This window comes from Petaurus breviceps, unplaced genomic scaffold, assembly GCF_028583685.1.
Source record: "Petaurus breviceps papuanus isolate PSGF00001 unplaced genomic scaffold, PetGlider_PUasm1.0 174, whole genome shotgun sequence".
In the NCBI taxonomy this organism is placed as follows: Eukaryota; Metazoa; Chordata; class Mammalia; order Diprotodontia; family Petauridae; genus Petaurus; species Petaurus breviceps.
Genome location: NW_027185761.1, coordinates 15027603 through 15054013, shown reverse-complemented (window position 1 = coordinate 15054013; position 26411 = coordinate 15027603). Strand labels below are relative to the sequence as shown.

Here is a 26411-nt window from a genome sequence, read left to right as displayed (position 1 = left end):
ATCTCTCAAATATACAGAGAATTGAGTCAAATGTATAAGAATACAAGTCATTCCCCAATTGATAAGTGGTCAAAGGATATGAACAGGCAGTTTTCGGAGAAAGAAATTAAAGCTATCTATAAGCACATGAAGAAATGCTCTAATTCACTATTGATTAGAGAAATGCAAATCAAAACAACTCTGAGGTACCACATCTCACCAGTCAGATTGGCTAAGATGACAAAACAGGAAAATGACAAATGCTGGAGAGGATGTGGGCAAACTGGAACACTAATGCATTGTTGGTGGAGTTGTGAACTGATCCAGCCTTTCTGGAGAGCAATCTGGAATTATGCCCAAAGGGCTATAAATACTTTCATACCCTTTGATCCAGCAATACCACTCCTAGGGTTATACCCCAAAGAGATCATAGAAATGGGAGAAAGACCCATATGTACAAAAATGTTTATAGCAGTTCTTTTTGTTGTGGCAAAGAATTGGAAATTAAGGGGGTGCCCATCAATTGGGGAATGGCCGAACAAGTTGTGGTATATGCATGTTATGGAATACTATTGCGCCATAAGAAACGGGGAGCAGGCGGTCTTCATATTTACCTGGAGAGGCTTAAAAGAACTGATGCTGAGTGAGAAGAGTAGAACCAGGAGGAATTTGTACACAATTACAGACACAACGTATGTGTGATGACCAACTTTGATAGACTGGACTCTTCTCAACAATACAGGGATATAAGTCAATCCCAAAAGACGCATGATGGAGAGAAAAACGTGCATCCAGAGAAAGAACTAGAAAGAACTAAATTTATATCCAGGTGGAAGCAAAATACCTGATCTTTTTCGTTCTCTTATTTGATTTTATGTCCTCTTTACCATTTTTCATTCCAGCTGGTACAATCCATCCTTATAACCTGACCATTGTATAATGTGAAAGTATTTACAGATCCTATACTTGATAATAAGCCGCCATGGGGGGGAGGGGAGGGAGGGGGACAAAATGTGAAATTCAAGGAATTGTGGAATTGAATCCTGTAAACTAAAAGGAAACAAACAAATTAATAAATTAAAGTTTAAAAAAAAAGAAAAAAAAAGAAAATGAATGGTCTCCTTGAGACTCATTTCTAAACAGAACGAATAATCCATTTACTGTCACTGATGAGCAGATTGATCCAGAAGAGCCTCTCTAAGCCCCCCTTACTCACAAGACAATGGTAGCAACACTAAAGCCCACCTCTCAAAATCCCAAGCAGAGGTATCCAGAACTCAAGATCTCTGGGGGAAGAGTCTACCACCTTGCTTTGTGGAAATATCTTGTTTGCCACATTGTTATCTCCCCAACATAGACATAAACATTCACAAGGGAAGTATCAGACCTTAGTGGGATACTGGGTAACCTGGTGCTGACCAAATTTCATACCACCCCCAATTCTGTTTGCAATGTTGCTATGGGTAGCCCCAGGAAAAGATGTGGCATTCCAAATAACATGAGGGTTTTATAATCCCTGCTTCCTCATGCCTTTCCTTAGCCAGATAGGGACATTACCTAAGATGAGCCTATAAATTCATCAGTGAAAAGGTATTTCCTGGGGGTGTGGGTGAGGAGTGGGATACAATAAAATACAGAGACCATAATAAAATATAGAAACTCTCTTGAGGGAAGGGCTGAACAAATTCTGGCATATGGCTACAATGGGATACTATTGTGTTATAAGAAATTATGAAGGTGTGGCTAGGTGGTACAGTGAATAGAGCACCAGCACTGGAGTCAGGAGGACCTGAGTTCAAATTCAGCCTCAGACACTTAACACTTACTAGCTGTGTGATCTTGGGCAAGTCACTTAACCCCAATAGCCCTGCCTTCCCTCCTGCAAAAAACAAAAAACAAAAGGAAAAGAAATTATGAAGAAGTTTAGTCCTGCTTCAATTCTTCCTCTAGACAGTTTAGGGTAATAAATTGGAGGGGACAGCTGAGTTGTTGGCTCCTCTAGGAAAAAAAGATACCGTGTTTCCCCGATAATAAGACACTGTCTTATTAATTTTTTGGACAGAAAAACACCAGAGGGCTTATTTTCAGGGGAGGGCTTATTTTAATGAATATTGACAGCAATTTTAATAAACAGGTAAATGTGAACAAAAAAATGTACCTTTATTCAATAAGCAAATCACTGGGGAAGAACAGGATGACGCGCTCACTGCTGCAGCTCTGATTGGATGCAGCTCGGAGTGCAGCGTGCGTTTCACAGCTGGGGGGGGGTGCATACAGAGGGTACCGTAATATAGCATGTAGCGCAGGGGATCACCTTCACTACAGTAGCAATCTCAATAGGGCTTATTTTCGGGGGAGGGCTTATTTTAGAGGAATCTTACACAGTAAGGGGAGGGCTTATTTTCGGGATAGGTCTTATTATCGGGGAAACACGGTAAGACTGCTGCCCAGGGAGCTGATTGTAGGAGGTAAAGGCAGACTTTCTCTGAGAAAAATATCTGTAAATACTTTTATGAACTGATGCAGAAAGAACCAAAACAATTTACAACATTGTAACTTTGAAAGACTTAGTTCTTAATCTTCAATGCAACAAGTGGTACATGATGAAACATGTTACTTATCATAAACTCATGAGTGCAGATTGAGACATTTTTCATTTTGGACGTGGTTAATGCAGGAATGTTTACTTGACTATGCCTACTTTTTAAATTGGAGGCAATGAGGGTTAAGTGACTTGCCCCGGCTCACACAGCTAGTAGGTGTCTTAAGACAGGATTTGAACTCTCATCCTCCTGACTCCAGGGCCAGTTGTTTTATGACTATGCTTATTTCTTACAAGGACCTTTTGTTTTAGTTTTTCTCCTCTCATTGAAGATGGAAGGATATATACATGGGTTCACTGTTAAGAGACATAAGTAGGGTCTAAAACTATTGGGGTTCAATGAACAATTTCCACAAAGATTTTTTTTTAATATACGATCACTATTAAAAGATAGAGCATTCGATTTGCAGTTAAATGGCTTGGAAAAGAATCCCAGGTCTGCCACTTACTAATTATGTGACCTTGAGCCAGTTATTTAGCCTCTGTGGGGCTCTATTTCCTCATGGGGATTGGACTAAATAAGCTTTCATTTTCATTTTAATCTCATATATTTTATTTGATGCAAGAAAAAACATTATTCAGGAGTTCTTAATCTTGTTCAAACTCTTTACCTGTGAAAATTTCTCTACTGCCAACCCAAACAAGTTCACCTTGACTGGCTTGCAAGCTCGCCCCTGCCCCCAAGGCCAGATGGGCTCAGGTGCCTCCATCTTCAGGAGGAAAAGCCAGTGTCAAAAACATTAAAGCTTGTCTTGCACCAGAATTCCACAGTTTCTCTGCTCTTAAGTCTCTTGCCCTGTCCTTCCTACTCCCTTCATTCTACAATTAAGGTCACTTTTCTTTGGTTTCAAAATGAAGTCTTTTTCCCCTTACCCTTCATCCTCTTGCCCTGAAAATTCTCACTCCCTTGGTGCTAGGTATTAAAGAAAGCAAACTAATTAATACACAAGATACACTTAAGTATTTATAGAGGAATGATTCAGTTTTAAGGTGTAAGAATTCTCTCTTCAAGCATCCTGATAGAAAATCTCTAGCCCAGTCTAATTTTCTACAGATAAAGAAACTTGAGGCCCAAGAGGGTAAGTGACTTGCCCAAAGTCACATATTTGAAGCACAATTTGAACCCAGCTCTCTCTTACTTCACCAGTGTTCCCTTATGATAAAGAAACACAATTAAGGAAAACAGTGACCACACCGACATTGTATACAATAGTCTTTTCGTTCCTTTTTTTCTGTGCTAGGATAGAGATGTTTCATTGTCTATATCCTAGATCTTGTAAAAATTATTCTGTATTAAGTTACCTGTTAACTACAAACTTCTAGCTCTCTTTTATCTTCATGTTATGTGTTTTGTCTTTTTCTCTTTGGAAGATTTTATCTTCAGAAGTGGCAGATAGCAGCAGCAGTAGCAATAGCTTATTTATATGGTGCTTTAAAGCTTACAATGGCCCTACAAATTAATCTAGCCATTTTATGGATGAAGAAACTGAAACTCAGTTAACTGAGGTTAAAGGGCCTAACTAATACAAGTGAGTGCCCCCTGACTCTAAATCTCTTTCCACTATTCCAGGCTCTCTTACTTTCCCCTTTCTTTATGTCTCATGACCATCTAGCACAATTACACGTTTAAAAAGATTAGATCAGTCCCTGGTTGTATGTAGCCCTAGAGTAAATGATGCAATCTCAATTCCACATGCCATCATTTTCACAGTATTTCCCTCCTCAGGGCATCTCTAAGCTCATTTTCCCCCAAGTAAGTTGTGGGAGGAATTATGGAGAAGCAGTCTGCTGTAGTGGGCAGTGCTTGACTTGGAATAACAGGTTTCAAATCCTACTTCACTCACTTACTAGCTGTGTGATCTAAGGCAGGCCATTTCCCCTTTTCTGGCCTCAGTTTCCTCATCTGTAAAATGAGAGGGTTGGATCAGATGGTCTTTAAGGTCCCTCCAACTTTAGGTCTCTGATCCCAAGGTGACTAAAGGAAAGAAAAAGAGCCTCCATCTCAATGCTAAAAAGTTTGAGAATGGAAAACATTTCATAAACAAATATATACATTATGCTGTTCCTGTAATAGTTACATGGAAAAATCACATGTGAATAACAAATAGTAGCTAGCATGTATGTAATGTTTTATATACAGTTTCTCCTCAAACCCTGGTAGGTAGGTGCTATTATTATCTCCACTTCACAGATGAGGAAATTGAGAAGTTAACTGCCTAGGGTTAGATAGTATCTGAGGCAGAATTTGAACCAAGGTCTTTCTTCCTGACTTCAAGCCCAGTTCTTTTCTCTATTAGCTATGCTACCTTATTTTCCTGGAAAATGCCAGCTACTTGCACAGGAACAATTTCAGGCTAGATGACAAGGTTAAGAATCCTATGTACCACAGACTTTCAAGCTCTGTTCCTTGTCTGTTATAACATCCCTTGATTATTGGAATCCATACAATTTTGCTGAAGGATCTTAGATCAAAGAAAGAAAAAGAACTCATTGGTACAAAAATATTTACAGCAGTTCTTTTTGTGGTGGCAAAGTACTGGAAATTGAGGGGATTGTCCATCAACTGGGGAATGGATGAACGATTTGTGGCAGATGATTGTGATGGAATACTATTATTGTGCTGTAAGAGATGACAAAGAGGGGGCGGCTAGGTGTCGAAGTGAGTAGAGCACTGGCCCTGGAGTCAGGAGGACCTGAGTTCAGATCCGGCCTCAGCCACTTAATACTTATTAGCCGTGTGACCTTGGGCAAGTTACTTAACCCCAATTGCCCTCCAAAAGGCAAAAAAAAAAAAAAAGACAAAGGAAGGTGGTTTCAGAAAATATATGGCAAGACCTATATGAACTGATACAAAGTGAAATGAGCAGAATCAGGAGAAGATTATATACAGTAACAGCAACACTGTATGAGGATCAACTGGGGATGATTTAGCTATTCTCAGCAATACAATGATCCAAGACAATTCCAAAGGACTCATGATCAAAAAATACTATGCACCTCCTGAGAGAGAACTGATGGAAATGAGTGCAAATTGAAGTATAATTTTCTCACTTTCTCCCCCCATGATATAGTTAATATGGAAATGTTTTGCATGATTTCACAAGTATAATCATGATATAATTTTGTTTGCCTTCTCACTGAGTGGGAGAGGAGTGAAAGGAAAAAATTTGGAACTCGAAATTTTAAAAGAATGCTAAAAAATTAAAGACAATAAAAAAGAATGAGATCACTACTGCATAAAAACAAATTTTAGCTTATGTTAAATAGTAAATATATCTGTAATCCAAGTATGATATCTCTTGAGGCTTCCTGTCTTTTTTTTTTTCCTAATCAAACCCACAATTTATCCATATGAGGATATTGCCTTAACCTCTAGAGAGGTGAGTCTTTTTTTTTGTGGGGGGAAGGCAAGGCAATTGGGATTAAGTGACTTGCCCAAAGTCACACAGCTAGTTAAGTGTCAAAGTGTCTGAGGCTGGATTTGAACCTAGGTCCTCCTGATTCCAGGGCTGGTGCTCTATTCACTGAGCCACCTAGCTGCCCCTCTCTGGAGGCGTTAAAGAGACTTGCCAATGGTCACACAGCCACACTATGTCGCCCTGACTCCAAAACTTCTACCCACTACCCTCTGTCTTTTACCAGCACTGACAGGCTACCTTCTAACTGAGCCAAATATTCTCTGAGGGGCAGGTGATCACTTAATGTTCTTTAGTATCCCCCAGCTACCTAGCCCAGATACTTATTTCCAGGAGAGATACTCAAGGCTTCCAAGGCTCACTGAAGTTAAAACACACAAAGTTAGGCTGAATAAAACAAATTACAAGAAAGGAATAAATGTGGTATCCTGGGAGGTTGTCAATACTGAAAACAGAAATAATCCCAAAGAAAATATGAACAAGAAACAGATTTAAATGCTTAAAGAAAGTTGGGCTCTTTTTAAAAGGTACAGAAGCATAAAATATTGGCAAAGACCATAGTTATTTTAAAAGAGGAAATGGGCACAAAGGGGCAGTAATTGACCCATGTTCACACCCAGCAAGGACCCAGAAGACCCAGAACAAAATCTTAATTCTCTCCACCTCTGAGGCTGACATCAAGATGGAGAGTCATGATTTTCAATCTGACCTGTGGTGTCCTCAGAGACCAAACAAAGGCTGGGTTAAATGGCTTTGGAGGTTGGCCCAGTATGGCTATTTTTGTGTTCTCACCTAAGTATAAACTTCTCAGGGATGGGCATATAGCCCTAAAAACCCAAGAGAGGGTGGACACTGCCATCCAAGCAGTGGGGGATGATGTAAAGGCTATTTTAGTGGGAGTCTGCAGACTTGGGTTCAAGTTTTAACTCTGTCATTAACTTATGGCTTTCAGCAAATCATTTCATGTATTTAGACCGAGTTTCTTCCTCTGTAAAATAAGGGATAAAAGGCAGAATGATATGGTGGGAAAACACTAGAGTTGGAGGTAGAAGATCTGGGTTTGAATCCCAATCTGCTACTGATCACCTGTGCACATAGCCTAAGGCAAATCATTTCCCATCTTTGGGACTTGCTTTCATCACCTGCAAAATGAAGGTACCAAACCAGATGAACTCTAATGAGTTCTAAGGCCCTTCTGGACTCTAGAATTACTCTTGGTAAATCCTTACTGAATGTTACAGACAGTGTAGAAAATTTCAGCCCACCACCACTGATTGCTCTAAGAGTAGATCTGAGCTAACATCCAGTTTCTGGGTGCCCCTGTCCTATTCATATTCAGGGCAGGAGGAAAACATCTGGCTGGATAACAGGACTCAGATCTGTAAATCTTTTTTGCCAGGACTTTAGAATAATGGAAGAAATAAAGAATGTCAGTGAGAGTCAAAATGGCAGAAATGCCACTTACCAAGCTTTCCAAGAACTGAACTTGGAAACTAAGTTACAATCATTTCACTATGACACTGTCCTACCATATACCCCCAAGAAGATGAAAAAAATAAGGGGAAGGAAGGGAGGGAAGTTAATTATTTGGCCACTCCCCTCACAGCCCAGAACCACGTGACCACCAACACCTAAGCCACTAGCCAATTACCTACTTAATTAGATCCTTACTTCTATTAGAGCTCTAACTCAATATGAAATCCCAGCCCTCCGATTAAGTAGCAAGACCTGATACTTCAGTCTCCAAAGAAGCCCAAGGGAAAGAGAGATGTAGAGTTTAATGAGACTGATTAGATAGTATTCACTTTAGGGAGCAGCAGAGTGAGGACCAAAACACACTGATAATTCTCAGGCCAGAATTATCCTGGGCTGTAGAAAAGGCGGAAGTCAGAGCCTTGCCATCCTTTACTTCATCATTATGTCATCCTTCCCAGAAATCTAAGGTGGTTAAGGTGGTTTCCCCTGATTCTCTTTTCTCTAGCTGCCCACTTCCACTCTTGCCCTTGATCCCACTGGGTGAATTTTCTGCCCCCCACCCCAACCCCTAAGATCTCTACCAATCTATTTCAATGTCTACGATCACTAACAATTTCAAACTTAGCACTGCTTTCTCCCTCCACCACTAGTTTCATAATAAGATCTGAGGTATTCTTTCCTCCCTTCTTTTTCTAGCTGAATTTTCCTTTTCTCCTTGGGGTGGGTGAGTGGACATTTCTCTCCTATGCCTTAAACTGTTTAAATAAATTCCTTAAGCACTACCAAGTGCTCTTGGAAACTCAAGGTTGATTAATTCATACACAGTTGATGCCTCAGGCTTCTGACTTTCTGAAACTGTCTCTCACTACCCATCCCCATCTCCAAACAAACTGTGAGATCACATGATAGACTTCAAACTACTTAAAACAGAGCCAAGTCTAAACAGCCACATGTACTCCCCCTTCACACAGTCCATTTCAACAGTTCTCTGCTTACGTTATCTAAACAAACCAAGCGAATCAACACGGACTTTGGATTATACAATTTATCCACCATCCCCCCCCCCCCCCCCCAGGCTCGTTGAATAAAATCTTAACTTCCAGCTAGCAAACCAGTCTGACTCTTCCTCTGTACTCCTTTTTCATGACAAAGCCTCATCCTCAGGATAAATCCCTGGCACCACTGACATCTGGGAAAAAGGGACTAGGTTCAGCAAAGATGTAAAACCTATCATAGGGGTGGCTCAGTGGTGCAGTGAGTAGGGCACTGGGCCTGGAGTCAGGAGAACCTGAGTTCAAATCTGGCCTCAGACACTTAACACAAAAAACGAGCCGTGTGACCTTGGACAAGTCACTTAACCCCAACTGCCCTCCAAAAAGCAAAAATTAAATTAAATTAAAAAAAAAAAAACCTTTCATAAATTAGGAAGGATCCCAGGGCCTCAAAGGAGGCAACCTTGGAAACTGTCCAGATCACCCTGAGAAGGAGGAAGTTTAATAATATTTGAAGAAGTGAACCAATTGCATTTTCCTCTCTACCTTTTCTTCAGCAGGTATTAGCCAAAGAAAGCACAGGAAGGACTTTCCTGGGCTCATGACACCATTAGGTCTTCAGGAAAATTTAGTGTCAGAGTGTGAACCTCAGGACAATAGTTTCAAGGCAATGAGCCTAGAGAAGTAAATATTAAAAGGGTGTAGGAGAGCTATTCTCAAATATCTGGAAGGCTGTTATATGGAAGAGGGATGACAGCTTTGTGTTGCTCCAGAAGGAGGAATTAGGGACCAATAAATGATAATTTGGCAGCTATGTGGTACAATGAGTGAAGGGAGAGCCAGACCTGGAGTCAGGACACTTGCTAGCTACATGACCCTGGGCAAGTCATTTAACCCTGTTTGTCTCAGCTTCCTCAACTGTAAAATGAGCTGGAAAAGGAAATGGCAAACCATTCCAGTATCTTTGCCAAGAAAACCCCAAAATGGGGTCATGAAGAGTCAGACACCATGGAACAACAAATACGGTAATGTAGGGAGGTAGATTTCTTCTCAGTTAAGAAAGGACATCCTAATCATTACAGCTGCCTAACAATGGAGTATGCTTCTTCAGAAGATAATGAGTGGCCCTTACTGGAAGTATTCCAAGTAGAGGCTTGAGCACCAGGGTATTGTATCAGATCCCTCAGAGTTCATCACCTAGGCCAACCTTTCCAACCCAAAATGAGGACCCTCCTCGTCATCTTCCTCTTGAAATGCAGTACTCAGCATATTAGACAGGTCTGGCCAACAAGTCAGCTGAGCAGCCAGATGGTGAACTGGACAGAGTAATGAGCCTGAAGTTAAGAATTCTCGAGTTCAAATCCAACTTCAGACACTTAGTAGCTGTGTGATCTTGGGCAAACCAGTTAAACAGTCTGCCTCAGTTTCCTCAACTATAAAACTAGGTGACTATTGTGAGGGTCAAGTGAGTTAGGACAAGTATTTAGCAGTGGCTGGCATGTGGTTTATTGTTGTTGTATAGTCATGTCTGACTCTTTGTGACTCATTTGGGATTTTCTTGGCAAACATACTGGAGTGGTTTGCTATTTCCTTTTCCAGCTCATTTTACAGATGAGGAAACTGAAGCTGATAGGGTTAAGTGACTTGCCTAGGATCATACCGCTAGTCAGGGCTTCTTGATGCCAGGCTGTATTCACTGTCCCAAGATGCCCTGGAACAAAGCTGGCACTTTATAAATGCTGGTTTCCTTCCTTCTAGGGAAAGGCTGGGATGATTAGAGGCATAGGAAGAACACCATGACAGGACTATAGCTTGGAGCTTCCGGAATGTTAACAAGTTAATTTAATCAGGTTTCCAGAATTGGAATGGAGCTGTACACAAAGCATCCAAAGCTATCATCCTGGCTATGGAGATTAGCACCCCATCTCCTAATAAATACTTATCTCTTTCTTCCTGACCTTGGAGTTAAGACCTGAGTTCAAATCCTACCTCAGACACTTACCAGCTATGTGTTGGATCTCTGGGCCTCAATATGAATTACATAATGGGGAATATAACTGCATTTGCCTCATAAAGCCTCATCTTCTTATGATGACACATCTAGCTAGAAGCGATTTTGCCAAAGGTCACAGAGGTGGGCAGGGACATCAGTGGAACTTGAACCATGATGATTCTGCTGGGTCTAAGTCTGGGCAAATCCATTACACGTGTCACAATCTCCCACTTATAAAGACAGCAGGTGACTTTTCTCATATGTGGTTGTCACATGGAGACTGTCAACAGCCAAGAATGACTAGAAGGTGTTAACTGGTGTTTTGGCATCTTTCTGGCACTGCTGAGAGGATATTCCCATAAAAAATAAACCCAAAAACAGGGATAAAAGGGCAGCCAGGCCAAGGAAGTGCTTTCTAGGGATTTCATAATGTCCCCAGTGTGTAAAATTCTTATTTATTTCTGTATAAAATTATCCTTGCTTATTAGGTTAACAGGACATTACCAGTTCAATTATAGCACTTTGGCTAAGCACCATCCCCCCTCCATCTAAACAAGGAGGCTTGGGTTGAACCATTTTTCTCTCCAGTAAAAAGGACAGTGGAAATTTCCTTGCTTCTCCAAACTCGGAGAGAAACTCAGCAAACTCTGTTCCCAGGACAACCCTTGTGAAAACTGGTCACATTGACCCAAATAGAAATTGCTATTTTTCATCACCTCCTAGGATAAGATGAATCAGAATTGGGAGTGTCATTTGTGACCTGAGTGTACCCACAACCCTTTTGTGGAAGTCTGACTGTCCAATTTCACTTCTCCAGGGATGGACTTCCAACTACCACAGAGCAAAGAATTAGGTGCATTGTATGGGCATTATTTGTTCAGGTTCTGACTTAATTGAAGGACAAAGGCTACTGGCATCTGAGGAAACTGAGGCAACTGGCCAAAGGTTCTAAAGCTTACCATGCCCATGTCTGTTTGGTCAGGCCATTCTATCATTAGGGAAAGAGTCAGCAATGCTGTTTAAAGTTCTGCCTCCCATTAAAACAAAGATCCCTCATAAACAACCATTCTTATCAGTAACTTAGACCTTAGTGTGAATAAATTTCTCAAGCTTTCTTCTGCATGGATGTTATGAAGGCAGAAAAGAAGAAAGGAAAATTAGAAAAAAAAATTAGATCCTCAGGGAGATGAGGCAGTTATGTGGTCATTGGAGGAACACTGGGCCTGTTTCCCTAGGCAGCGGATCTCTTTTTAATCTATTTTTTCCTCTTATTTCTCTATACATTCGTTCTTAGGGAACTCTTTGTTGGGCAGCATGAGTAAAGGCCCAAAGACCATTCTTTAGGGCAACATGGTGGAACGGAGAGACTGGATTTATAGTTAGAAGCTCAGGGTTAGAGTCCCATTTGGAGTTGGTCCTGGTTGAATCCTTAGCCACTGATTGGCCTTCTTCCCATATGACTTACAAGCCACTTTATTAATTGCCTTTCCTTGGGGCTCATTTCCCCTAGCAGTCAAATAAGGTGGTGGAATAGAAAAAGTCTCAGGAAAGTAAGGATTAGTCATAGGCACCTAAATGCTTATTGCCTGACTGATTTCAACCGGAAAACCTGATTCTCCTAAAATTCTACTTTATTCCATTTTACCCACCAAGGAATTTCAGGGCTGCCATCTTAGGGTTAAATTATGTATACTCCTCTCAATAACACGCAAGGATCCTAAAGAATCAAAGTTACTATGGTAGCATGACAAGTAATTCAACAATTATATTGGGTTTCCAAAACACATACTTGGCTCGTTTCTTCATCTGTAAAATGGGGATAATATTAGTACCTATTTTCCAGGTTGTTATGAGGACCCAAATAAGATATTTTTAAAGTGCCTTGCAAACCTTAAATGCTGCATAAATATTAGCTATTATTACTACTCCCCCAAAAGGAGACAATTTAATGTAAGGGATAGGTTATGCCTCTGAAGTCAGAGGCCCTGAGTTCCAAACATGCCCCTCATACTTAGTACCTCTGCAAATCTGTGTAAATTATTTACCCAAGCCTTATGTAAGAGGACAGGTTGAATTGGGTGACCTCTCAATCTTGTGACCAAGTTCCTGGAGGCCAAACAAAATCTTATTTACTTTTATGTCTTCCTTAATAGCATCATAGTATTAGACCAATTGCATTTTGACAACCATTAGTTTTTATTAAGCACCTTTGACGTTAGGCAGTGGCATCAGAAGACATAATGGAATAGTTCCCTGCCCTCATGGAGTTTATATTTTACTGGGAGTGGGGGGAAAGATACCATAACAAGTATAATATGCAAGGAAAGGAGAGATCAGAGAAAGCTTTTAGGGAGGGAGTTTTGAAAGAGATGGTGGGGTGCATTCCCGGCTTCATGAATGCCTTGTACAAAAGCAGGGAGGTGGGAGAGGGGAATACCGAGTTTTTGGAAGAGTTAGTAATCTAGTTTTTTAAAATGCGGGAGTTTGGGAGTGGGGAGCAGTGTGAAATAAGATTGGAAAGGTAGGTGAGAGCTGGAGTCCCTTAAATGCCAGGAATCTGTATTTTAGCCTTATAGGCAACAGGCAGCCAGTGAAAACTGTTAAGAGAGGGAGACATGGTCAGACCAGTAATGCCTTAGTACCTTGTAGGTAAGTGAAAGAATGATTGGAGACAGACTGAACTCTTTGAGATCAACCAGCTATTATAACAGTCAAGACAAGAAGTGATTCAAGCAATTCAACAAGATAGATATTTGCTAAATGCTGTATAGATGCTAATCAGCCATTTAGGATCACATGATTTCTAGTTCAACTCTCATTTTACATGTAGGAAGGACCAGGATCTGAGCAGTAAATTCTGGGTGAGACCTTGGCAAGGATTTGAATCAAGGACTTCCAGAATTTACTAAATGAATAAATAATTCTTTGAATTGTGTATTTATTTTCAAAGAGAAATTTGCAAAACAAAACAGAAAACAGCAAAAAAAAATTAAATTAAAATAGAAAATGATGAAAAAAAGCCAAAACCCACAGAAATACACAGTGATACCAAGTAGTTGGGCAGAGTTTAGTTCCTTCTGCCCATGGAAATTAAAGCAAAAAGAAAGTCTTCAATTGTCTGGGGAACCAAACATTTTCCTCTGGCACTGAATGAATGAATGTCTCCTGATGCTGTCAAAGATCCAATATTATCTAACATAAGATGATTCTGACAACTATAATATTATTCTTAATGCCACGCTTATTTGTGTTGCCATATACAAGTTAAAGGGCAGGTAGCTGGTGCTGTGGATTGAGAGCTGAGCCTGAAGTCAAGAAGACTACTCTTTCTGAGTTCAACTCCAGCCTCAAGGCACTTACTACAGTGTGACCCTAGGCAAGTCACTTAACTGTTTGCCTCAGTTTCCGCATCTGTAAAATGACTTGGAGAAAATAAACTAGTCCAGTATCTTTGCCAAGAAAGCTCCACATGGGGGTCACAAAGAATTGGACACAACTGAACAAATACACTTTAAAGCCTTTAGGAATTCTGGGTTGTAGGGAGAGAGCTCATGTCAGTTCACCTTATATGCAGGGTCTAAAAGACTATTATTTTTCTTTTTGGAGGGGGAAAGCAGGGAAATTGGGGTTAAGTGACTTGCTCAAGGTCATACAGCTATTATGTGTTAAGTGTCTGAGGTTGGAGTGGAACTCAGGTCCTCCTGACTTCAGGACTCTATTCACTGCGCCACCTAGATGCCCCCTAAAAGACTATTTTAAACAAAAAATGGCCAATATTTGTCCTCAAACTGAACATGTTAAGTTAATTTAGCCTGTTCATATATAAAGAATTTTTAAAAGTAGAATCCTAGACTGTTAGCACCAGATGAGGCCTCAGAGATCATTTAGTGAATTCCAATTCCACCATCTTACAGGAGTAAATGCAGAGATGAAGTGAGTTGCCCAAGGTCACACAACAAAATCCAAATGTATAGTTTTCATTCCAACCTTACCTCTAACAGAAAACACTTATGAAGCCCTAGTCACTCTACTAACTTTACTAACTTCCTCCTCTGATGTAGATTGGGGCAGGGGATTCTCTAGGATTATTTCAGCAGAACAGGTCCTATTATGGCTGCCCAGGGACAGACACCCCCCTATGCCAGCCAGCCTCGGACCAGTCCAGTTAGGCTGAGAGGATTACTAAGAGAACTCTAAGTTGATGAATTTTTTGGTCCACAACCCTCAAAGACCATCTGTTAAGATGTAAGACTTATAGGATCACAGATTTACAAGTCTACCCCATCTTCCCCAAAGACCTCCCATTTTATAGATGAGGAAAACAGACTCAGAGATTAGGAGGCTGGGATCACAGGCAGGCTTGTGACCTGTGTTGGAAGATGGTGTACACATATGAACAAAAATTATATCCTTTTTGTTAAGACCTGCTTAATAGAATACAATTCATACATACAAACTGATGGTGGTCTGTACCTTGGGAGCTACTTATTCAATGTTGTCCAAAGGCTGCTCAAAATCTATCTCCTCTCTAGGCATTCAAGCTAGAGTCCAGGTGATGGAGACACATGGATTGCACATGATTTTCAACTACAAATATAATCACCAAATTTGATTTCAATAAGAGAAAAACTGCACCAACCCTCTTGATTCTCAATGCCTTCTGGCTTAAAAAAAATACACCCTCACTAGAAAGATTTGGCTGACCTGAGTTTGCCATAAATGAGATTTTAAAAATTCTTAATGTAGTAGAGTCCTTACCCTCTCCTGCCAATCCCTGGCAGGTAGATTTGCTTACTTAAGAGGGATTATGTGGACCTCTCCACAAGTCACTTCCTCTCAATGCTGGGGATCCCCCATTTAGCAGCCCCTCTTTAATAGGCCCCTTTAGGTGACAACATGGGATCTCTACCAAGGGGCAGAATCACCTGGGCTCGGTATTTGCTTTGCTGCTGACTATGTGAACTTGGGCTTTCCCCTTGAGCATCAATTTTTAAAATCTGTAAAATGGGGTTATTCATTGCCCTATGAACTTCATAAATTCCTCGCTAACAAAATGTTTTTGTCTTGAACTGGGAAATTTCATCAGTGAAACTTTTGAAGTGGAAACTTCTACCCTGATAACTTGCTCTTTGAAGGTCTGTGAGAGTTGTTTGGGGCACTAAAAAATTAGTTAACTTGCCCACAGTCACATATCTCTTATTTCAGAAGCAGGACTGGAACCCAGCTATTCCTGATGCCAATGCCTAGGCCAGAGGTGGTGTACTTGTAGCCTAGAGGCCACATGTGGCCCACTAGGTCCTCAAGTTCGACCCTTTGGCCAAATCCAAAGTTCAAAGAACAAATCCCCTTAATAAGAAATATTTGTTCTATAAAACTTTATACTCACCTCCTCCCACTGTATAAAATGTAAAATAGTTTCATTTGTTTAAAAAAAAATTAGTCTCATCTCTTGAAAAATCTCATCTCATAAATGAGATTGCACTAAGTCCAAATGTCATATAAATAAAATGTATTTAAAACTCACCTGTTTCATTGTTTTCCATTTGTGCCAATTTTCTTTTGCCTTTTTTTTGGGGGGAAGGTAGGGCAATTGGGGTTAAGTGACTTGCCCAAAGGTCACACAGATAGTGTTAAAGTCTGAGGTCAGATTTGAACTCAGGTCCTCCTGACTCTAGGGTTGGTGCTCTATTTATTGTACCAATTTTCTTGATCTGGAATTGTCAACCTGGGTAGAGGGGTTTTTTTGAGGAGGTAAGTGATGCATAATTTAAAAATCACAGGATTTGTAAAATTTTAAGAGGCAGATGATAGTGTTAGAATTAAAAAAAAAAAGATCTGGGGTTCAAATCCCACCTCAGATAATTACAACTTGTGTTGTAATTGTTGTGAGGTTCAAATGAGATGATCTGTATAAAGCATTTTGAAAACCTTAAAATCTATGAAAAGATAAGTTAACAATTGGCACAAGGGTTGTCTTATTCAATGACTCTGGGAGGGCAGTGGATATAATGTTGGGCCTGGAGTTAAGACTTTGTGAGTTCAAATCCAGACATTTACTAGCTGTGTGACCCTGGGTAAGTCACTTAACCTAGTTTGCTTCAGTTTCCTCATCTGTACAATGAACTGGAGGAGGAAATGGCAAAACAAAACAAAACCTCCAGGTATCTTTGCCAAGAAAACTCCAAATGGGGTCACAAAAGGTTGAACATGACTTAAAAAAACAATTCTGGGAAGTAGGTGTTATTATTACCCTATTTTTTTTTTTTGAGGGGAGAAAGCAGGGCAGTTGGGGTTAAGTGACTTGCCCAAGGTCACACAGCTAAGTAAGTATTAAGTGTCTGAGGCCTGATTTGAACTCAGGTCCTGACTCCAGGGCTGGTGCTGTATTCACTGTGTCTCTTAGCCACCCCATTATCCTATTTTATAGCTGAGGCAATGGAAGCTCATGGGTTAAGCTACTTATCCAGGTTCACACATTGATATGTCCAGGTTTTCCTGATTCCAGGTCCAACGCTCTAGCCACCAGGCTATCTTGCCTAGGACAGGTAGTTGTCTGAGGTACATGTAGCTGACTTATTCAGGGTCACCCAGCTGGCAATTATTCAGCCTTCTCAGATAAACAAACTGTTGAAGCATTCTGGCATATTATATTTGCATACAGCACTATTAACAAGAACCATTTCTTTCTTATCTGTTTGTTCCAAAGGTCCTAACTGTGCTGGTGGCAGCTCTTGGCTCCGGTTGTCCTAATACTTGAAAGTAATAACAAGGCATGAATTTACTTGTGCTTGTTCATTTCTCCAGGGGATCCTGGGCACCACTGGAGGTGTTCATGGAACCATTGGGAGATCTGGGGTCAAGAGCCAGGATTCTTTTGGGACCTGAATTTCCTCATTTGTTCAATGAGTTGATGGAGCACATTTTTCAAAGTCCCCCTCAGATAATTTCATTTTCTGTGATCCTGGTCTCAGACAGGCTTTGAAGGGCTTAAAAAATTCCTGCTGTGAGGATACTGATAATACAATATACCATTAATCTGGCATAATAATGGTCATAAACTCTAAGGTGCTGACATAATGGTTTTGTTGTCCAGAACTCTGAATTTCATCTATCTAGCTGTGTGACCCTGGGGAAGTCACTTGACCCTGTTTGCCTCAGTTTCTTCATCTGTACAATGAGCTGGAGATGGAAATGACAAACTATTCCAGTATCCTTCCCAGGAAAAACTATAAATGGGATCACAGAATTGGAGGCAATTGAAACTCATGACTCAACAACAGGAACTGTGTTCATGACAGCTGTCTGGGGCTCTAAAAAATTAGTGACTGGTAGCAGCGGGTGGCACAGTGGACAGATGCTTGAACCTGGAATCCTGAGATCAAATATGTCTTCATAAACTTACTAGCTGAGTGACCTAGGCAAGTCATTTAATTTGCTTGCCTCAGTTTCCTCAACTGTAAAATAGGGACAATGATAGCACCCATCTTGCAGGGTTTTTGAGGATCAAATGAGATATTAAAAAAAAAAATTCTTATCATAGTACCTAGCATAGAACACAGTGGGCTCTTATTTATAGTCTATTTTATATATTAATTCGCTTCCATACCATCCCTCTATCCCCCAATAGCCTCAAAGTCAAATACCTGGATTCAAATTCCACCCTCCTGACACATATTCAAACCAAGCCAAGACCCAACCAGCATTTCACGTGGTTTCAAGTCAAGTCACTCAACTTCTTATCAGCCCCATAAAAGTCTCTAAAAGACTAAATTGCATATAAAAGGTCCTCATTAGCACTGGTAGAGGGAATTTTCCCACCGGATACACATGAAAAAAGGTCAGGTCAGGATTAAAGGTCAGGGTTAGGGGCTTTCAAGTATAGGCATTGTGCTGGACTTGAGAGAAAACTGTCAATGCAACTGGTACCTGCTCTCAGCAACATGAGCCTTTCAATCATCCATTCCTTGGACCCATCTGAGAAAGTTTATGGACCCTTTCTAGGAAGGATGTTTTTAAATGCATAAAACAAAATACTTACATTACAAAGGAAATCAATTACTTGGGAAATACAGCTTTCAAATTATTTTACAAACAAGGTCAGCCTTGTTTTAAGGTTTTAAGGAAAATGGCATTCGGTCACTGAGAAATAAAATGATTTGCCTAGGTTCATATATGTAGAACAGGACTCAAATCTAGGTTATTCAGTACACCACATTGCTTCCTAATTTTTATATACTGTAGATACTTAATTAATAGAACTGAAACAAAGCCAAAAACTGGAGTAACATGCCACATATACATATATACACACATATGCTTGTGTATATATACTCACACACTATATATATACACACATACACAAACATACACTATATACACACACATCTCTATTTATCTTGTATAATCAACAGATTATAAGGTAGCATTCCTGAAGTCTCATTTATAACCCATTATAAAAAAATCATTCTCTCCTAGTGATTCATTTATGGAGTGACTTAAGAGTTCACAAAGCAATTCCCCAGAACAGCTGTGAGTACCAGTGAATTCAATACCATCCCCATTCACGGATAAAGAAACTAAGGCCACTGGAGTGAGAGAGGTGCAGACCTCTTATAAGTGGCTAAAATATTAATCTAAGTCTTGGGCCTTGCAATCCATAGCCCTTCCCACTTTCACCAGCTTGATGTAGTCTCTCCTAGGCTTTGTTTTTTTTTTAACCACACAATGGAATCAATAATGATTAGGAACTGTGAGATGCACAAAGAGGCATATGAAATAGGGGTTGTGTAAGAAATTATGTGTGTGCAAGTCTAACAATTTAAATTTATTAATATTAAATATTATTTTTACAATTTAAACGAAGGGGCCCCTCCTATAAAGTTGGAATATCAAGTTTTTTGCTACCTAGACACATGATTTGGAGGTCCAAATTCAGGTCCAGATTTGGCCACTTATTAGCCATTCTACCCTTGGGCAAGTTATTTAAAATCCAGGTCTCAGTTTTCTTACCTGCAAAATGGGGATCATACATGAATTATCAATCTCACTAAGTTGTGGAAAAAAAGGCACTTTGTGTTGCTTCCAGTGAGGTTTTCAAAGTTTATCAAAGGCTTTCTAATACGGTACTCGCCTTACGGACATTTTAAGCAGCTTAAATTTACTGCATTAACTATTCCCAAAATGGAATAATAACTATGCCTGAGAATCATTCCTTGAGAGTCCTGGCTTTTCATTTTTGTCACTGTATGCCCAGCAGCACTGTGAATGGCACATAGTGGCAAAAAAGAAGACATTGAAATGAATATGCTGACTCTACAGCTTTCTTGCCTTCTCAACTGGTTGAGGAGGGAAGGAGGAAGAGAACTGGGGTCTGAAAACAAAATTGAATTATTGGGGGAAAAAACTGAATATTCATTAAGAGACTGCTTTGAATTTAAGCCCATTCAAGGTTAAAGACCTGACTCTCATATATTTCTTTTACTTTTTTAAAAGTCATTTCCTATATTCCCAATGCTGTTATCCAGCAGGTAAGACAGTATTTAACATTCTCACTTTAAAGGGAAGCAGAGCTAAAGGCCATGGGTAGCTAATCGCCCATCACTTCTCCTGCATGGCCCAGCATGTATATCCAGTGTTTCACTTTCTCTTTGACATGGGCCTCAAAGCAATGGTTTATTTTGCAGATGAGGCAGACAAAATTAAATGGTTTTTGTTAGCCCACAATGACCTAGAATTTTGCTTTTACCTAACAGAATATATATTTTCTAACCTCTTTTATTCAAACCAAGCCAAGACCCAACCAGAATTTCATAATAAATGGAAACATGTCACAACAAAACAGGCAGGACTGTTGTAGGAAGGCCAGACTACAAATTTTAAAAACCTATGATCTCTGACCTCACCCCCTCCCTGTTCTTAAAGAGTCTGTTAACAGATGATAACAAAACCTGGTGAACATTTCAGCATAGGGAGAGCTCTAGAGCAGGCACCCCCTTAAAACTACAGGCCTCCTCAGAAGGAGATATCTGACAAAATTTTCCCAAAATGTAAAGCTAATTCTGTAACTTGAGGTAGGAGGGGTATGGATCTGTGAGGCTCTTCCCTCAACGTATTAAATGTCTGTCCTGTGCATTCAGAAAATGTTTTCTGCAATAGACCTCTGTGCTCTCAGAGATAACAGGTCAAGTAGAAGCCTAAGGGATTTAGATACAGTTTAGATTTGAGGGGGATAGCCTGATTCTCCCACAATGCACTAGGCAGGAAGGTTATAGTAACCTCACAATTCACGCTAGCCTTGAGGCCTTAGGAAAGTATTTTCTGCTAAATCAACATTAAACAGTCTTTGGCTTCCTTTTCTAGCACCAGTCTGTAGGGCCAAAACCAGCTGATTCTACCTATAGTAGGATGGAGGCTGACCTACAATAATTTAGACTGTATACTGAATCCAGCCTTTTATTCACTGTACCATACAATCCCCAGGATTAACCAGAACTCCCCTCTTTTCCTTCAAACTTAGTTGAAAGACTTTCTAAATTATTTAAATTTGCTTTCCTGACTTTTTAAATGGAGTGCAGTAAAAATAACTAGAAATAGAAAACCTGGAAGCTGGATGGATAGGACTCCAGAGGCAACCCAGTCCAACCCCCATTTCACATATTTGGTCAATGAGGTCCAAATAAGTCAGGTGATTTGCCCAAGGCTATAAGCTATTTAGTTGCCAAACTAGAACTTTAAGCCACCTTTCCAGACTTCTAGTCTAGGTTTAAAATTTTTTTTTGGTTCATGATCCTGGAACTTGCTGTGTGTCTCAGGGTCATTGACTACCAACAGAAGGGAGTATTATACAGAGTCAAGGAAGCATGGAACATCGTGCTGAACGTGTGCTGGCCCAAAGACATCCCAGAAGTGGTTTCTTTTTCTAAATTTACATTAAATTCCGACTTTGTTTATCTTGTGAGTTGGTTCCTTCTCCTAAAAGTCAAGAGAAGAAAACAATAAAAAAATTTGGTTCACTGAAGATTGTAGTTAGGATTACAGAATACTAGCTAGCCCAGTTCCTTCATTGTTTAGATAAAAAGTGGGATCCTGAGAAATTACAGTTTATGCATATTTTCATAATGAGAAATAGCTGAATTGGGAAGATCCAAGCCTCTTCCTACTTGACCCTCCTTTCCAGTCATCCAGGTAGCCTTGGGCAGGTAAGTCATCTTACATCTCTGGGGCCTCAATTTCTTCATATATAAAACATGGACATGGTTTTGAGCTAAAGTCACTTCCATTCTTACTCTGCTTCCCCTTTTTTGAGGAGTGACAAGATCTTATGATTTCATTGACATGGGGAACCTTCCGCTGAGGAAGCTCCCTTTGCCAAAGCAAGTCAGCACCTGTTTTGAAATGATCTTAAGAATGTTGCTTGGGCTACTAAGAGTTAAGTGACATGGCCTGGGTCATACTTCCAATGCATCTAAGACTTTCACTTAATTGAAGTTAATTTCAATGTTAACAGTTAAATAAGCAAGTTTCTCTGTACTGATGTTCAATGTGAAGTTTCTAATGAGACATTTAAAAATATATTTATTAGAAATTTCACAATGAACATGCAAGACCTCTGCTGGTCCCCAATGATCCAGGCTTTCTCAGGCTGTCAACAGGTACCTTTAAAAGGACCATTTCAAGATCACCATGAGAAACAAATAACTAACCACCTACCTCGAATTAACTTGTGCCCTAGGTCAGAGTACACACCAAGAGCCTTCCTCCTAAGTACAGACTGTTATCACTGACAGGTAAACAGGCAGATCCTGCCCAGATCCCAACCAATTACACATGTGGTATATAGTCTCAAGAGGTCACTACAGATGCTTGCTGAGCAGGCAAGACAGTCTGGGAGATGGAAACCACCCCCACTCTTTATACCTGTATTTTTGACACTCTTCCCCTTCACTCCTCCCCCCTCCACCAGCTGGCATCATGCACAAAAATATCCACCTACCTAGAGCACCGCCTCTCCCCCACCCCCACCCCCACCCAAACCACCTGGATGAGCCACCTGTTCCAAAGGGGAAAGTCATGGATCACTTCTTAAAGTTACTCAGCAATTTTCTATAGCTGTCCTCCTCCCTAACTAAACACCACGAAGATGGGAATTCCTTGAAACAAGAATATCTTCTACTTCCTTTGTGACTCCTACCAGTGTTCCTAACACTAGGGTCACAAAAACACTACTGACATACATGTTTTATCAAAGTTTTTATAAGGAAGAGGGAAGCCAGATATTATCTTCACTTTTTCCCAGAAACAAAAACAGAACTCAGTACTCTGACCAAGGTCAACAATGAGCTAAGACATTAACCAAGCTAGCTGGGTTCAGGCTTTAGATGGGTCACAGATAAAGGTTGTTTAATCAATTAATCAATAAACATTTTGTGAAGCGTGTATTCTGTGCCTGGGCTAAGTGCTGGGGATATAAAAGGACCTCTCAGAGCCTCAGTTTCTGAATCCATTAAATGGGGAGAGTAATGGGTCCACTGCCCTCACAAAGTCAAATGTGAGCATAGATGGAAAAATGCTTTGTTAACTAGAAAGCCCCAAGTTAAATGTTATTAGGAGGCAGTTATGTGGATAATCCAGGCCCAAGTTGCTTGCGCTTCTTCCTTGAGTTATCTGGATATTCTGATTTTAAGTTGTTTGAGAGCACTTGGCCATCTGCTTCTTCAGGCCTAGGACCCAAGGGGCAGGACACAATAAACAATCTACAGAGATTTCTAGTAATTGGTCACATAGTGTTCATGTGAAGCCTTTTTTTTTCTCACAGTAGGAAGGTAGTCCATATCTAGTATCAACTCCATTTTACACGTGAGCAAACTGCTAATTGGGGTTGTGCAGGATCCAAGCTCACACAACTAAAAAGCATCAAAGTTGGGATGAATTCTAAGTACAGCTCTTTTCACTGCTCCACACTGCCCTGTCCCTTGGGCTATATTGCCAAAATTCACTCCCATCTTCCAGTAATTTCCAGAATTTTCCATCTATGTAAAATTCCTGAGCAGCTGCTCTAGGGTCAGTGTTTACCCAGACCTGCCCACCCATCTCTCTCTAGGGCTCCAGGGGGCCCTCAAAGGGTGGGGAGGGTGTGGACTTCCTTAAACCACTTCCACCACCTATAGCCTAAAGAAGTTTCTGTCTAGGTCCCAGACTGGGCGGACAGTTTGGCAGGAAAGTTTCTATCCCTAGGCAGCTTTTCGTGACCGAGTTTATTTCCAGCTCACCCCTCATCCTGTGAAAAGCACCCCCCCCTTCCTTTTTGGAAGGAGTGAAAAGGGTGGGAGGGGGAAAAGGCTGGGGATTTTATTCTGGGTAAGTTTCCCTTAGTTTCTGAGATCCAGCCAGCTAACAGTGATCCAGGGAACACCAAGGAAGAAACAGACAGGTCAGCAACGAATGGAGACCAAACTCCAAATTGACCCCAAGGCGCAAGCTTGCTGTGACAAGAGGGCGGAGGAGGGGGTGGCCCAGTGGAGCCAAACAGGATTTGAAAGTTAACATTCTAGGAGAGTCTTGGCTGCAACAAAAGAACACCGGAAAATCTCTCACAGTGACCACCTCGAAAAGAAACCTAAACTCCATCCTAACTTTTTTCAGTTCTTCCCCCTTCTGGAGAGAAAAAGAGAAGAGTCAGGGCAAGAGGACTAGGCAGCCGCGGGATCGCTGGTCAAGGCCTAGGGCAGGTTCAGGTCAAGAGGTAGGAAGAGAACCGAGAGGTCCCTCGAGGGAGCGAAGGTACAGTCCTACCCCCTCTTTCCATCCCCGATCCCCAGAGTACCAGGACTATAACACACACACCTCCTCCCCCCTTCCCAAAGGCCAGACTCGCTCTAGGGGATTGGGGGAAGGGGAGAAAGCTGCAACGCTATCGGAAACTCGCTCCTCCCTGCCCAGAGGCCAGGATCCAGGGGCTCTCCCGGAGTCCAGGGCACACTCTCCCTGCCAGGGGCAGCAAACTGGCGTCCCAGTCTCCCTTCCCGACCTAGGCTGGCCGGCCCCACCTTGACCCGCTTTCCCTGAATCTCCAGCGTCTTCATGGTGAAATCCACACCGATGGTGCTGCCCTGGCGCTCCGAGAAACTGCCCGTCTTGAAGCGCTGCACCACGCACGTCTTGCCCACGCTCGCATCCCCCACCAGCACCAGCTTGAACAGGAAATCATACTGTTCGTCCGGCTCCCCCGGGCCCGGCCCCGACATGGCCCCGGCCCCGCGGGGACAGGAGGGCAGCAGAGGCGGGCGATGGAGATCAGCGGAGGAAGGCCACGGTCTCCGCGCAAAGAGAGCGCACGGCCGGTCCTTTCCGCTGCTTTCTCTCTTTCTGCTCCTCCTCCGAACGACGTGGAGCCGTCGCTGCTCAGGCTGCCGCTGTTGCACCTGCGGAACAGACACCACGGAACTGCCGCCCCGCTGCCAGGCTCGGCCCCAAGTCCAGCCCGGCCCCGAGCGCACCGCCTCCTGCCCGCCCCGTCTCCAGTCTCGGCCCCTCAACACCACCCCCTCCGCAGCCCAGCCCACAGCATCGCCGGCTCTGCAGTCCGGGTCTGGAGCATCATCGTGCCCCCTCCCCCACCTCTACTGAACACCGCCCCCCTTCCCCTCGGGATCCATCCCCAGTCCAGTCCTCAGCCCCGCCCCCCCAGCCCAGTCCGGCCCCCTCTAGCTCCGCCTCCACAGTTCTACTTTCCATCGCTAATCTGGTCCCTCCTAACAGCCCCGCGCTCTCACCTCTCCCCAGTCGGGGTCCTCTAACTCAGTTTGCCCCGCCTCCCACCCTCCAACCCTGCTGGACCCTCCCTCCCCTGGCTGGGCAGTACCCCATCCCAGTTGAGTCCCGGCCCACTCAGCCCCACTCTCCTAACCCTCCAGTTTCCTCCCTAATCCGATCCCTCTCGCACCGCCCCCTTCCCGGCCCTGCCCCTTGGCCCCGCCTTCATCATTCGCTTCCCAGCGTCTGGCCGCGTAGTGCCGTCCGTGGCCCGCCCCAGCCCAGTCCTGCCCAGACTCCCCCAACCCCGGAGCTCTGCTTCTAGGGTTCCCTTTCCTATTCCCCCCCGACCCCGCACCCACTTTCAGCCTTTCGCCGCTAGTCCTCTGCCCTAGACGGACCCTTTGCATCACCCCCACACCCCAGAGTCCCCGCCCTTCCTCACTCGGGCCCCTCCGCTCCGCCCACTGTTCTCGGCCCCTTAGGTCGGGTCTTTGCTGACGTGCGCCCCTCCCCCTTTCTCTTTTCCTGCCTCTGGGGGACTTCAACTGGACGTGAAGAGTCCTGGGACACTCTGCTAGCTGCGGAGAACTTTAGCTTGACCGGGGTCATGTAGGATCAAGTCTAGGTTTCTGGGCCCAGCAAGGGTCATCTGAACTGCAGTAATCATATGCATGAAGGGACATCATCCGGTCCAGCCCCCTCGTTTCACCGAGAAGAAAACCGAGGCCCAAAAAGGAGGTGATTTGTCCAAGGCCATATAGCTGACCAAGATTAGTGCTCAAATATTTGGACCTCCGGAGTCTGGTCTTTCCGCTGAGACCCATACTGCCTCTCTAAATCCCAAGTCTGATAAAAAAATCTAGTGCCCTAGCGAAGCCTGTGACCAAAGGGGCAAAGCATTACCTCTTAGTCACTAACCTCCAGGCACGAATAAAGGTGAGGTATAATTATTGCAAGTCAAGTCAACAAGCTTGTGTCAAGTGCTTCCTATGTGTCCGACACTCCTGATTGCGCAGGTGTGGCGATACTAAGTAAAAACTGCCCCGGCCTTCAGGTAGCTTGCCTTATATTGCAGATACTGATCATGGAAACCACTATGTATGCACACTTTTTCGGCAGTCACAAAATAACAAAAGCGATCAATATTAAATCGAACTTAAGGTCAGCCTTAGTGTTTGTCACAGTGTCTCTTGCACATA

General features: G+C 42.3%; 1 protein-coding gene across 2 annotated transcripts in view; it reads right to left on the bottom strand.

Annotated features, from left to right (window-relative positions):
* Positions 1-25352, bottom strand: part of RAB43 (RAB43, member RAS oncogene family) — a 37405-nt gene extending 12053 nt beyond the window's left edge. The window contains exons 1-2 of one of the 2 annotated variants that reach the window (XM_069083783.1): positions 25230-25352; positions 24504-24878 (exon numbers count right to left, since the gene is read on the bottom strand). In XM_069083783.1, the coding sequence (XP_068939884.1) occupies positions 24504-24701 (198 nt within the window). In that variant the 5' untranslated portion in view covers positions 24702-24878; positions 25230-25352. Of the gene's footprint in view, positions 1-24503; positions 24978-25229 lie in introns of those variants that run through there. The other variant, XM_069083782.1, reaches the window with a different exon arrangement.
* Between the last annotated feature and the right edge of the window lie 1059 nt (positions 25353-26411).